The following is a 15,457-nucleotide window of genomic DNA, read 5'->3' on the forward strand; positions in this document are numbered from 1 at the left end:
TTCCTGGGCTTCAGTCTCTGTGGCAGTTTGATAAGACTTGATTTTTCCCCTTTCTGTTTTCCCTCAGAAATCATAAAAAAAAAACCCAACAACAAGGAATTAACCAAATGAACTCGAGCTGGATCCCAGCTCCTCCATTTATAAGGAAGTTACTATACGCTTCTTAATCTGTTTCCTTTTCCTAAAACTGCTGAAGTATCGGTCTCTAACCAGGGTTCCATGGTGACAAGAAGGAATACTATAAAATTGCATCAAACTCCCTGGCACATGCCAAGAGTTTAAGAACTGTAGCATCTATGTAAAAACCTAACAAACTCCCCAAACAGAAGTTATGAGCCCTGGACTTTGTTTTCATGTTCCTTCTAAGACTCTCCCATGATCTGAGAAAGCTCCTTAATCCCCGGTCTGAGGCTTCTCTACTGTAAATGAGAGACTGGCTGAGCTGTACTCCCTCTCATTAATGATATCTATGCACGCTTGATCTCCCAGCAGTGCATCTCACACAGAAACTGTGATTTCTAATTAACAAGGCCAGAATGGCGCATAGCTTTTCTATGGGAAACATCCCTGGGAAAGGTTTGTATTTCTTCTGTTCATAAAAACTTCGTATTGATACCAACAGCCTGACTTGAAAGAGATTTTCTTGTCAGAAAAGAGCTCAGGGAATTTTTAGAAGTGTTTGCAGTTACAGACAGTGACAAGTGACTTGTAGGAGGACAGGCAAAGATAGACATCTAAGGCACATGCTCAGAGCAAACATGCAAAGAAAAAAGTAGTTTCCATTCTGGAACTAATCTGAAATGCTCCCCAAGGCTTGCTCCCCAAATGACACTCAAACACCTGTCACTGGGCCTTAAACACCTGTTACAAATGCTTTGTCTCTGCTCTCCACATTTAGCATATTACCATCATCTTCCTACAGGGAGGGATTATGCTCTCTATCGCGGTACAAGTACAAGCTTGGAAAGTAAAGCCCGGAACGGCATGCCTAATACGGTTCAATATGTAAGAAAAATCAACAGACACATATGCCTAGTTATTTAGTTAGTTCTTATTTGTTTTGCTCAGCAATGAAAATGTCTGAAATAGATGAAAAGCTACTTAATCTTATAACAGAAAAACTAACATTTTAAATCCTTTTGTTTTGTTTTACTGGAAAAGCAGGAAGATTGAGCAAAACCATGGCTGGTGTGAAGGCAGTGCACGCTCATCAGAGTGTTGGTTTTGGAGGTTAACCCGGCAGCCATAAGCACACATGGTGAAATAACCAGTTCCTGGTTTTGGTTAAATGTTCAGATATGGGTGCACACGCACACACACACACACACACACACACACACACACACACACACGTTATCTGTAAAGGTGAAAACTGTCAACACTTAAGGAGCCATTAGTTAGTGACATGGCTAAATATTTGACATAAATAGTCATCTGTTTCAGAAAATGTTGTACTGAAAAGAAGAAGGTGTCCCGACACTACGCAGTGGACTACATCTCCAAACAAGGTGAAATGAAATAAAATACTAAAAAGAGTTTTTAAGAAGTTATGGAATTACTTGAATCCTTTCGTCCTGTGGTGCTGGGAATCAACGTATAGTAGTCACTATATTGTATAAGTAAGCCCTCTCTACCACTGTGCTATATGTCTACCTTCACATTAATAAAATGACTAGCTAATAGTCACATAATTTAATAGGTCCAAGAAGTCTTCTGAGAGCTCCAGAAGGGTGCAGGTGAAGAGTCTACCGTGCTGCCTCCTGGCAACAGGAGAAGCCCACTGCATGAGTTCTTCATTCCCTGATTTGAACGACTGTGCAGTGGTGCGCTATGTACAGGGTAAGCCAAGCCCCACCCCAAAACCCAGACAACAGCCACAGCAACAACAGTAAAAAGTCACCATACCCAACCACCACCACAACAACAAAAAAACTAGTTTAGAAAATAAAGCCTCTCATTACAAAGCTGATTGAAGAATTGCTTAGAATTCTTAAGCCACTTAGAAATCATTTACTGTATTTCTAAGTTACTGAACTCACAGTATCAACGCTGTGACCTCATACTGAATACAGAATTTCAGAATAACTGCCTTTAAAATAACACATGGCCACGGTTATTAACATGCACTGTGACTAGCTGTGGTCTCCTTGAATCTCCAGAGCATAAGTGCAGGGTGACACAGAAGCTGCTCAGTGCCACAGCGACTTCCTGCTGTAACGGAGCTAAAACGTTTGAGAGGTGTGAGAAAAGAAACCACAGACGTGAAAAAAACAAGCCTGAGGCCTGGCCCCCCAAACCCCCAATTTAATTAACTCCAAACACAAGAGGCAAAGTACTAAGCCCAAACTCTAGCAGTCAGTACTGCTTATATCACTGAGTGACTCAGAAAGGTGGGAAAAGCCACAGGAGAAATGATAAGACAGTTAAATATTAATGTTTACCAGCAATTCTAGAAGAAACTCTTTATCAAAAGTTGTGTCTTCATTTTTAGGGAGCGTTGGCAAGAGGCAGAGGTATGATGCCACCTGGTGGAGTGTGTTTGAACTGCAGAATGGAGAAGATTCATTCGGGTCAATCACCTTTCCTCTTGAACCCTGTTTTCCTATTGATTATCTTAAAAAGTAAAGATAGCCCTACCGCACAGGCACACAAATGAACAAAACCCCAATGACAACAAAAATTAAAAACAGGAATTAGAATTTTTGAAGTATTTTCTGCTAAACTTTTCATGGTACCTGAATCCACTGACAGATAGCAGTGACCTTCTACCACTGAAGCTACCACTGCAGACCCAGGCCGAGGCCCAGCAGCTCCTGGAGTCCCTCCTCACTCCCACATGCAGACTATCCAAAGCCAGGTTCATTTAAGAACAACATTAATGAAACAGAAAATGTTTCTACTGAAAAAGTTACCAACACCAGACTCTCAAAGAGACATTTTTAAAAAGAATATAACAAAATGTGAAGTATGCATTTTGCATATAATTTGCTATGTGAAAGAATAAATTATGCTTCTTTTTGTCTTTTATTAGTAACATTTTTCTTTCACAACACAAATGTTTTGTCTTTCTCTAAAACCCCTCTTTTCTATTCTGAACCCCAGAACTGCTAATCTATTTTCGACTTTTTTGTTTTTTCCAGGCCAAAGAAACAGCTTTTGACATTGACTGTGTAATGCACTGACAACTCAATAGGAAAGCCACCCAAAGGCAGCACAGTGGGCACCAACGTAGCCTGTGCAGACTCTGAAGAGCCATGGCTCATGGAAGTACAGAATAAAACAAAAGGCAAATAAGCTACTAACTACTACTGTTTCCCCCAAAATAGTCTAGTAGATACGTAACAGATATTATTATTGATCTATCTTAAGAGCACAATATTTTTGTAAGTCATATCTCTAACATCAAACATGAGCTTTACTGGTTTCTGTTATATGCTGTTTATGGCTAGTGAGATTTGGCCAGGTTAGTGTTCTACTCAAAGAACAATGTTTAAGTTATTAAACATCCTTTCATCACTTCCCGAGAAAAAGATGGGTAGTTATGTTTAAGTGAGTCAAGAATCCCAAACTGCTAGAGATGAGCCCCAGGTGAAGTTAGCAAAGGGCCAGCCTGCAGCCCGCAGTCCGCAGCGCCAGAGAAGAAAGAAAAGCCCACAGCGAAGCCTAGGAGACAATGCTGTTCTTCCCATGTCTTACCTGAGAGGCCCAAAAAACTTGACCAAGGAATCTCGGGCATCTACTTCTGCCACATTGGAGAGGGCAAAGTCATAGAGCTCGGGGAAGTGTGCAAAGGCGGCCCTCTGGGAAAGCAAAGCAGAGTTAACGTCTGTGCCCCTGGAGCTCCAAGGCCACACAGGGCACATGCGCTCACCCGTGTGCTGTTTAGTCTCCACGAGTTTGCGTACTTTCATTTCTCTTGCTGCTGCTGGCTGGCTTTATCCCATTGTGGCCAGATAAAACACATTGTATTATTTCACTTTCACATACATTCATTGGGGCTGGCTTTTTTTTCTTAATATGTGAACTATTTGGGAACCAGTTCCATGAGCTGCTGAAACAAACATGTGAACTGTAGTGTTTGGATGAATACTTTATAGACATCTGTTAAATGCCTTTGACCTGTGACTTCAATAGTAAGCAAATAAATGAATAAATATTTCCCACTCATTCTTACGTTTATCTCCCACGTGCTCCCCGCCTCATTAAACTGGAGGCGTATCATGCAATAGGGAAGGAAGAAATTGTTCTGGCAGTGTGAGACCCCGACTTAGAGCGTTTCTCCCTGGAACGTAAAGCCCCTGGGCGTTCCCCAAGCTTGTTTTCCCTGATCTCTAAAAATACAGCCAGAAAGAAGCTCTTTGTTCTCTATAGCCAGCAAAAAGCCTTTTTGTTTCTATACTTTACAACCAGAGATGCAATAATTGTAAAAGACCCAGCCAGGCACTTGCCCAGCTTCCTGTGCTGAGGACACGGAAATAAAAATTCAGAAAGAACTCACTCCCCACTCCTGCCTTGTAAATTTTACCAAGGACACTCGGAAGAGAAGAACTCTCCTCCCAACTCCTCCTAACTCTTCCCAACTCCTCCCAATTCCTCAGCTAGCAGTTAAAAGCCCCCTACTGTCACCGCTTGGGGTTGAACTCCCCTGCCCTGCAAGGTGGAAGGAGTTCGTCCTCAGCTAGCTGATAATAAAACCTCTTGCAGTTTGCATCAGGTGTGGTTTCTCTTGGGTCATTGAGGCTAGTTCATCCCGGGACTTGAGCAGAGGCCAAGCTTCGGGGGTCTTACAGCAGGAAAGCGACAACAGAATCTGGTTAGTGCCCCCTCCCTGCCGCTGCTGGGGATTGAACCCAGGGCTTTGTCTATGATAAGGAAACACTGTCAGAGCTACAGCCCAGGTTTCTGCGGCCCCCACAATGTTGATATGAAAATGGCATGTATGCAGCTTTCTTGGCATGAATGGAAAAATACAAAAAACAACCCCCCTACACCCCAAATATCATTTTATTACTAAAAGCTAGCCGAAGAATACTAAAGGAAACCCCCAAGGGGCACAGCACTGGAGAGTGTACAGAGGAGGAAGCTGAAAATATGGCACATTCCTGCTCTACTCTTGTTTGGATCTCTGTAATCCTCTGGAATCAATCTCATCTAACCAAATGAGAGTAAATGAAAAGACAGCCACTCTGTGAATACAAGGACCTCATGCCCTCTAATATAAATAAATACCATGAAATAAAATTCCAGCAGATAGATTCACAGGTTTCAGATGGACCATGAAAGTCACTTTTTTTCATAAATTCATCAAAATAAAAAACATTTAAACAGGTGAGGATGAAACAATATGAACACTGTGATGGTTTGAATATGCTTGGCCCAGGAGTGGCACTGTTGGGAGGTGTGGCCTTGTTGGAGTAGATGTAGCCTTGTAGGTGTGGACTTTAATACCTTTGTCCTAGCTGCCTGGAGGCCAATATTCTGCTAGCAGCCTCTGCCTGTACCATGCCTGCCTGGATGTTACCACACTCCCGCCTTGATGTTAATGGAATGAACCTCTGAACCTGTAAGCCAGCCCCAATTAAATGTTGTCCTTATAAGAGTTGCCCTGGTCATGGTGTCTCTTCACAGCAGTAAAACCCTAACACAAATACTATTCTTATTTGCATATTACACAACTGAAGTTCCAGGCTGAGTCAACAAGCAGCATGAGGAACGGCATACTGGGTACACTGCACTCATTTACCTGCAGAGATGTAATTCTGTCATAGTGAATCGTGGTCATCTCGTTCTCTGTCAGAGCATTTCCAGTCTGGTCATTAATCTCAAAGCCAGTATAGAACTTCAGCATGTCTAAAAGCTGGAAGGATTCATTTAAATTAATAAACCATGTGAGCATGAGGCCAAGAAAGTATACAGCACTATTTATTAAAAATAATAAAAGATCTATGTGTATCTCAGGGGTTGAAAATTTTAGAATTCAGCATTATACAGCAAATACTTGAGAGCATATCCAAACATATTTAAGTTTCATGAAAATAAAATATGTATTTTATAAGTAAGTTATTAAGCCTATATGCGATATACATAGTCCACTGCTATAGAGAATATAAACTACAATCCCAAAACAATAGAGGAATTTTCCACATTAGACTGTCCTGTGGCCCAGTCTGTGACAGACTGTTCTGGCTGGTGATTGACATCCCTAGGAAGATGGGTCTACGCTCTTTCAAAAAGCTAAGCATGAACCAAAAAGCAATCTACCAAGCCTTTCCCACCGTGGCTCCACTTTGATTTCCTACTTAAGCTCTGGCTTTGCCTCTGAGTATGGACTGTGACTTGAAAGTTTAAGCCAAACAGATGCTTTCCACCCCAAGCTGCTCTCATCAGAGTGTAACATCACAGCAACAGAAAAGCGCAGTACAGGAGTGTACTGTTTCTCCCTCTTACGATACTCCACGCCACCCACCTCTCTTAAGCTTAGCTCATGTAGGAAGAGGCCTTGATTTCTGCACATGGAATATTCTGGCTGCAGTCACTTAAATATTTATTATTTTTAGTCCTAATCTGTGATACATTATAGTCAATTACTAGGAGTTAATATATGTGGCCAGTCACTTGGCAGAATTTTTTTCTGAATGAAAACAAAAAAAGTCCGTAGTAAGATAAGATAAGAGTATGTCATACACGTGAGACCTGAATCTCCAATTTATTCTCACTACATTTTCTTTCACTTGACAATACAGGAAGTCTGAAATAAACACATTCCTTTCCTTTCCAAATCAATAAAGTACATTTGCCTTCCTACTCTAAGTTCCATACTCTCAACTACCTGTCACTGCTGTCACAGACAGGAGCAAGCCATGGCACAGGGGTACAGTTCACTCACAGTCAATGCTTATACCGGTTATATCCCACAGTGGTTATGCACACAAGTGAAATATGTGAACACACGGGACTACACTTCCAAAGTCATAATTTAGCTCGATAATAAAGGAACATGCAGTTAACATACAAGTTAGGTAATTACTATATTTGTATAGGCGCATTCAAGTATGTATTCGGTTTGTACATTCTGGTTTTACTTTAAAATAACCAGAAATTTATAGTATCCAGGTCAATATTTAAGACTTTGACTTTGGCTTAAGCCTTGGTCCTCCCAGCTATAAGGCTTAAGTAACAAGCAACTTAAGAGATTTCAACATTAAATGTGTCTGATCCTCTCCGCTTACTTGGGAAAACAGATGGCCGTCCTCTTCTCTGTGAACAAGACTGGAGAGGTAGCAGTGAACCAGAAGGTGGGAGTCATCCAGGATGGTGTTAAACCAGCGCCTCGTGGGGAGTAGAGCCTGGCAAGGGGAAGCACAAAGCGCTCATTTTCCACGTACTCCCTGAAGCCAGAGATAAACTGACTACTTCACACAAAGTGGACATCACAAAATACCCTCCCACCTGCCCAGACACATGGTATAGAGAACAAAGGGTGTCATCCATGCTGTAAAACAAATGAAAACAAGAAACATCCAATGGCAATGTTTTCCCTTTTACAAAGGATGATACAGAAGAGCCTCACAGACCATCTCTTCTAGTAGTTGGGTTTTTTGTTTGTTTGCTTGCTTAGTTTGGTTTTTCAAGGCAGATTTTCTCTGTGTAGACCTAGAAGCCCTGGAATTCCCTCTGTAGACAAGGCTGGCGCTCAGAGATCAGCCTGCCTCTGTCTTCTGAGTGGTGGAACTAAAGGCATGTGCTATCACTCACTGCCTGTCTTCATTTTGTAGTTTTTACATAAAATCTGCATGGAATGCCAGTACATGTTCCATGTTTAACTGTAAAAGCAAAGATCTTTTCCATTTCCTGTCCCCAATTCCCTGATGGCAATAAGACAGACAGTGAGGAGAAACTGAGACTGATGGCTGGATAATTACTTATCTAATCAATGACATCATCTAATAGACAAAGTCTCTCAGGTTTGACATGGTGAGAGCATATAAACTAGTCACCTGGTAGAGTAAATACATGAACAAAATTCTCATGAATGATTGTTAGTCTAATAGTTTTAACACTCACTTGAAGACAAAGGACAGATTCTTTCAATTTCCTCTATCAGGGAGAAGGAAATGGATTACTCTGAACTACATCAATTTTAGATCTGAACTTCCATAAGAATCTTGCACCTAACTATATGGAATTTTCTTTAAAAACCATAATTCTAAAAGGCAATAATGACCCATGCCAATAGGATAGTTAGTACAAACCCTCAAGGAATCAAACCCAGGCCTGCTTGTCTATAAAAGCTTGAAGTAGAAGCAGACCAAGGGACATCTCAGGTAAGTATTTCAGATGTAGTCAACAGCTTCATCTTACTGTTGAATATACAGCAAGCCATCACATATTTCTTACCTCTAGATCAATCATCAGTTCGATGAATCTTTCACAGTAATGAACTTTGTCCATGGTGACAGGCTCTAAACGTGAGAGAAACATGTCAGAATTTTACCAAGCCATTTTATGTGCTAGTTCTTAAGATTGACAGCTATTTAATAATCTAGACAAAATTCTGTCTTGTTCTTTCTAGCGGGACTATCATTCAGAGTAAGATCTCATATTTTCTCAAAGGCAGGTCATCATTATTTAGCTCTACTATTATAAAGTACTTAGACTGGGTCAGAAGTGTGTTTTATTAATTTGATGCACAAAAAATGATGAATAAATTATTTTATAGGGTTAGATTTATTTTGTGTGTATGAGTGTACATGTATGTATGTCTACTATGGCCTGCAGAGGACAGAAGACACCAGATCCTCTAGGCCCAGTTATAGAAAATAAACTGCCATGTATGTATTAGGAACACAATCTGGGTCCTTTGCCAAGAGCTGCAAGTGTCCTAAATATTGAGCCATCTCTTCAGTCTTAAAAAATAGTGTTTTTAAAAATCCAAGGTAGTTTTCTTTTTAACGAAAGGCAGTTTTCTATCCAGAGTTTATTTGCTTTTTTCAGCATCATGATATACCAAACTCCTAAATATTCTCATGAATAAACAAACACATGTGAATGCCTACATATGATTGTGCTTATTCATGATAGACACACACACACACACACACACACACACACACAATGTTTATAGCTAACTTTGAAGTAGTAAATATATACACCAAAGAAAGAATTCTTCCACTGTCCCTTGATCGATTTTTTTAATCTTAAAAGGAGATTATGATTATACTGGGCAGTGGTGGTGCACGCCCTTAATCCCAGCAATTGGGAGGCAGAGGCAGGCAGATTTCTGAGTTCGAGGCCAGCCTGGACTACAGAGTGAGTTCCAGGACAGCCAGATGACTAGGGCTACACAGGGAAACCCTGTCTCGAAAAAAAAAAAAAAAAAAAACTTAAAAGGCGGGGGTGGGGGGGTGGGGGGGTGGATTATATTGATTTAGAAGAGTGTATGAACATTGACTTTCAATGATATATTGAAAAATACAAATTTTTAAAGAATCCTAACACTGATTTATGGTATTCATGAACACAATGTACTATTTATTTTAATTTACTTTAAAATAACTACAGTCTTGTGAAATAAAATACTTTTAGGGTGTAAGTTTTTGGTTTGTTTTTTTTTTTAATGTCAGGAAATGGCCTACCACTTACCCCCTAAAATCATGGTGTCAACATTGTTTCAATTGACACACAACTTTTTTTATCCATTGCTTAGCTAAGACTCTAACAGTGACTAACCCAGTACCATATCTATAACAGCCACCCCACAAATGCTTTAGAATGCATTTATTTATCTGTAATTTGCAGGAAAATGGAGGTCAAATGTTACAAAAATCTGAAAGTTTCTCTCTACTGTATGACAATGTTATCTATAGTTTTCCTCACAGACTTTTCCAGCTGGCATACCTGCTGGCACTAAATGTCTCTTCTAGAAATTCATTTTCTAAGAGATAAACTGAGGGAAAGAGAAAGCAAGGAGCCAAGGATGGAGAATTAGAACTTGGTTTTCTAACCTTATCCTAGGCCAAAGGCTATTACAAATGAAACCAGGTAGGTCAGCTCATACACTCTCAGCACGCTGGGAGAAGCACAAGTTCAGGGCTAGCCTGGGCTAGATAGCGAGTTCTAGGCCACTATGTTCTATACAGAAAGATCTAATCTACAATAAACAAATAAATACTTAAATACACAAGATTAATGAATAACTAACTATATAAATACACAAAATAAGATGCCAGTGGGTGTGTACTGTTGCCAAAGGCACAGCCACATCAAGGACTCCCACGCCTCAACTTCACGGAAGTTGCGAAGTCCTCCTGGTGAAGCTCAGAAGCATGGTTAAGCTTTCCTCAGGTCTTTACCTTCTGGATGACGACAACCTAAAGACTGCACCCCTCCTGAGACTGCTCCTACTGAGATGAACTAAACCTGCCTCCTCGATTCAATTATCCACCATAACCCATCTCCTTGTTCAACTGTATACAAAAATACACCGCGCTTCTGGGTACTGTGGCTTCTCCACCTGACTCCAGCTTTACTGTGTCTCCATATGTCTGTCTTTTCTTCATTCCCTTGCCACCCCAGTCACGTTAGTCCCTAACGCCATGCTGGACATGGTACCAAACAGACAGACAGACAAGTGTATGTTTACACTACTTAGAGAACATGTACAGGGCTACAGCCACTATGGAAGTCACTTGGAGGTTTCTCAAGACTGCAAAGAGAAGTACCCTAACTCAGCCAGCCCTGAACACATATCCAAAGGACTTGTAAGTCCTACTGCTGAGACACTTACAAGTGGATGTTACAGCTGCACTGTTCACAAAAGCTAAGAAACACAATCAATGATATCCATCAACAGATGAATAGATGAAGAAAATGGTAATAATATGCATAAAAGAAATGTATTTGGGCATAAGGAAAAATGCAGTCACAACATCTGCAAGAAAATGGAAAAAAACTAGAAGTTCTTATGGGAAATAAGCCAGATGCAGAAAGACAAGGAGGACAACTACCATGTTTTCTATCATATGCAGAACCTAAGCTTAAACTTACGTACATACATACATACAGACAGACAGACAAGTGTATGTGCATACATGTGACCATGAGTCTTATGTGTGCTTAGGTCATGAGACTAAAAAGGTGACCTTGAGAAGAGAAAAGATCTTTGGAGGGGTAGCCAACTGAATACACAGGACATGAAATCTGAAGGGAAGGTACTTGTCGGGAGGAAGATGGATCAGAAGCTAGGGACAGGAGGAATGAGGGATGGAATGAGAGAGGGCAGTGATGAGGGAGGGAGAAGAATGAGAATAAAGTATAAACAAACAGTCCATGAGACCCATTACTTAGTATGCTAACTTAAAAACAGGATCTATAAAGACAGATGGTATATGAAGAAAGATGAGCTTCCCCCATCTTATGTTGCAGCTAACTATCTTAAAAACACTGCTGGTCCTCCCACCCAACTCCTATCACGTGACAACACTATTCAGTGCTGTATTATAAAGTAGCAAATGAGATCATAAACACCTAATGTACTATTGTCCCCAGCCTCCTGCAGAGAACTCAGACCTGGTAAGCAAATACAAACACTTACTAACGAAACAAACATTTCAATAACTGTGTTTGGTGCTTTAATAACCCTCCCAGGCAGAACCAACTCTCAGGCCGGCAATATACAGGAAATGGAAAGGACACACGCCTGTTATTAGAGTTTTAAATCATTCTAGGAGCGGTGTTTAGAGTAGACAAAAGTGAAGTCCAGGAGGGCAACTACGTAATAACACACAGCGAGTGGAGGAAAGGCAGCTGGTTACCAGAAAGCGGGATGGACTTCAACACGGAGATGAACTTCTGGATGAGCTGGGAGAGAAACCTTCTTTCTTGGTAGGCCCTAAGGATCAAACAATAACCCAATTATTTCTGAAGTAGCTATAAAAGGCAAATGTAAACACTGAGCTGTTCAAATGCTGTCGTTGATACAGTGTCCTCCTCATACATTCACAGGAAGAAAGGAGCAGCCTCATCACTGGCCCCATTTCCCTACTAAGGACCTCCTCCAGTTACTATAAGTTTCTACCTAAATTCTGGGGTCAGGGCGGCATCGGACATTTCAAAATTTTATCTATACTGTTACTAGCCTTAAAAGTCTAATGTTTAAGGACTGGAGAGGTGGCTCAGCAGTTAAGAGCACTTGCTGCTCTTCCAGAGGACTGGAGTTCAGTTCCAAGAACCTACGTGGTGGTTCACAACCATCTGTAACTCCAGCTCCAGGAGATGGGATGCACTCCTCAGGCCTTCACGACAATACACGCATGTGGTATACTTCTACCCATACAGGCAAAATACCCCCACACAAGTAACATTTTAAAAATCTCAAGTTTAACTAGGCACAGTGGCAGGTGCCTTTAATCTCTGTACTTGGAAAGCACAAGCATGAGGGACTCTGTGAGTTCAAGGCCAGCCTGGTCTACAGAGTGAGACTATCCTAAAAAACAAATCCCTAATGTGGTTAAGGTAGGTAGCAAATACAGGGAGAGGATTATAATGGCTAGAGACTTAAACATCAGTTTAAAAGTCAATTCCTGCTCCCTGATTTAACCATCAATTAATAAAACATGACCAATAGATAGCTGCAAATGATCATGTAAAATAAACCCTGCTAGAAATACAAAGCACGGTGAGTGACCAAAATCTACTTGGGGGCTAGAGAGGTGCATCAGTGGGCAGTGGAGCACTTGTACAACAAGCTCGAAGACCTGAGCTTGTTCCCTAGCAGCCGTGTCAAAAGCCTGGCATGGGGCTGTGCATCTCTCTGTCGTACCAGACACAGGAGGCACAGGAGGAACCAGGGGGCGGAGGCTACACAGTCAAAAACCAACTGAAAAACCAAGGGAGAGAGCACTAGAGAAAGACAGCCGACACTGATCTCTGGCCTCCAAGCACACACTGCAGATCTCTGTAAAATACTCGTATTAATCTAAGAGAAAGCGTCTGCTGGTAATTTATTTGGATTTAGCACTACATAAAAGGAAGCAATAAACCACAGTGTCACGACCCAAAGCCTAAGGTGGAAGAAAGCTTTGCCCACATACTGCTCTCTTGCTTCTGGGTCCATCTTTTCATCATTCTTTTTAATCAGGTTCCAGAATTTTCTTAGCTTTGGTGTCTTTTTCAATTCTAATTCCAATCGTGCCTAAAAGAGAAGTATGATACACAGCAATCAGTAACACTAACAGATGTGATGCAGAGAGTGAACATTAGCTAGTCTCTTTAGATATATGGCCTATGATAATCTGAAAACAATAAGACAAAGTATGAAAACTATGGAATTCTAAAAACACTATTCTATATTTTAATAAAAATAAAGTGGAATAAACTACCTTTAATAATCATTATTATAAGCTAATAATTTATTTCTAAAATTAACATTTTAAACTTAAAAATCTGAAAAATAGCATAAATGTTTACAAGCATTATTACTGAAATAAAAAAAAAAACCTGAGTCTCCAACAATAAACATTAAAATAATTGTCAAGGCTGGGCCTGGAGTTTAGTGATACATGCTCTGCTAAGCATGACAAATTTCTAGGTTCAATCCCTAGAACTGGGGTGGGAGGTGGAAGGGGGGAGGGAGAAACTTCTGCCAAAATAAGGAGTAGTTGTCTGAGCAAGGGGCGTGCCCATATGTTCAGTCTGATAAAGAAATGCAAGTTCCAGGCCAGTCTAGGCTGCACAAGATCCCATCTCATCAAACACACAAAAGAAACAAAAGGTGCTCACACCAGCACACTTTCTCCTCTCTACCTGTCACTTTCTCATTAGTATTGTTTATATGTGTCTCACTCAGCCAACCTGTACCAATGACTGACTGGTCTGCACATCTGGGTGTGTGAAGAAACAAGAGTAGGAAGCAGAATGCTAAACAAAGCATTACGCTGAAAAGTGGTCATGTTTAGTTGACACAGGAAATATGTTAATCTATTATGCACATAGCATTTAATAAAGAGAATAGAAAAACAGAAGTGATTAATATTAAGTATGATCCAGACCATCTACAGCTGCATACACAGCCAGGAAAATAAAATCCCTCATTTCACCTTACAGTACTAAAATTAAGTACATTAGGATGCAAACAACCCTTACAGATGTCAAAGCTCCGTTTATAGGAAGTTATTACAAAGTAGACTCCTACAGAGGAAGTATATGTCAGCTGACACACTTGAGTTCATGTTAACACCATCAGTCAGAAACTGTATCTATCAGCTGCATGGAGATGCTCTGAAATGGGTACTCACAGGCTGCAAGCCCATCCACATAGGGAGGGAGATAAGCTGCTGCACCTGACTCCTTATCAAGTCCACTTCCTGTTTAAAGCACAAAGAAAACACGTTTATAGTTGATATACATTTCCAAGTTCCTACATACATAGTTGATTTCCTTTTATTAGAGTCCTGGGAGAAAAAGAGGTCATCAGTACTTTAAAATTGGTGATATTTTACTATTTACAAGTTCAACAAGGGACTAGAGATGGTTCAGTGGTAACAATGGTTAAGAGCATTTGCTCTTTTAGAGAGGGCCAGGGTTTGGTTCCAAGCATGAACCTTGTGAGGACCACAACAGTGTGTAACTCCAACTCTAGGAATCTGACATCCTCTCTGCCTTCTGCTGGTACACACACACACATATACATAAACACACACACAGAAATCAGTCTTTTAAAATTTTTCACATTTAAAACGGCAGTTTTCATTATTTTCAGCTTTAAAAAAATCACTTATTCACAAATTGTATTTGTAACCTCCAAATTAATACTCCCTGTAGTAATCATAGAGAGCACAACACATCATAGACTTTCTTCTATGTCTTTATAAGGGCCAAGCCATCAGGGAGCAGATAGAAGCCTAGTAACCACTCATCTAACAGTATCTTGTCTTCAGGTTAAGAATGGACTACATTTCCTGCACACGTCTAAGGGGTGATTGATTCAGAAGCATCTGTCTTTGAACAAGTATGTATACACTTTCAGATATGCGTAGGGAGAAAGCTGGGGTAAAATATTAGTTACTAAAAATATTTCATTTCCTTTTTTACAAGATGATTTCATGAAGGATGAAAATGTATCACAACAAAACAAGACATCGCAAAGATCATCCAGTCAATCAATGTAATTACAGCATAGCTCGCCCGCTGACCAGCACAGCTCTCCCGCTGACTAGCTAGCCTGCACATGACACACCACACAAAGGAAGACTGTATGTTAGCATGAACACTGTGCAGACTTCATTGTTCAAAGTATTTATTAACCAGGCCCTTGGCTCCCCCTCACATTCATGCTCTCCCTTCTTCCTCTCATTTTCATTTTTTAAGTTCAGTAACAGAGGAGGAATCAAGTCCAAACTTCTAAAGGCAACAAAGCTTATCGATCTCTGGCAGAGATGCTGAACTGAAAGTTCCCAGC

General features: G+C 40.6%; 1 protein-coding gene across 1 annotated transcript in view; it reads right to left on the bottom strand.

The window, feature by feature from the left end:
- Aqr (aquarius intron-binding spliceosomal factor) overlaps positions 1 to 15,457 on the bottom strand; it is a 76,141-nt gene that overhangs the window by 43,838 nt on the left and 16,846 nt on the right. The window contains exons 7-14 of the mRNA XM_021182080.2: positions 14,295 to 14,363; positions 13,092 to 13,192; positions 11,814 to 11,890; positions 8,398 to 8,462; positions 7,230 to 7,346; positions 5,744 to 5,857; positions 3,697 to 3,800; positions 2,442 to 2,544 (exon numbers count right to left, since the gene is read on the bottom strand). Coding sequence (XP_021037739.1) covers positions 2,442 to 2,544; positions 3,697 to 3,800; positions 5,744 to 5,857; positions 7,230 to 7,346; positions 8,398 to 8,462; positions 11,814 to 11,890; positions 13,092 to 13,192; positions 14,295 to 14,363 — 750 coding nt within the window. The remainder of the gene's footprint in view (positions 1 to 2,441; positions 2,545 to 3,696; positions 3,801 to 5,743; positions 5,858 to 7,229; positions 7,347 to 8,397; positions 8,463 to 11,813; positions 11,891 to 13,091; positions 13,193 to 14,294; positions 14,364 to 15,457) is intronic.

Source organism: Mus caroli, chromosome 2, assembly GCF_900094665.2.
Source record: "Mus caroli chromosome 2, CAROLI_EIJ_v1.1, whole genome shotgun sequence".
Taxonomy (NCBI): domain Eukaryota; kingdom Metazoa; phylum Chordata; class Mammalia; order Rodentia; family Muridae; genus Mus; species Mus caroli.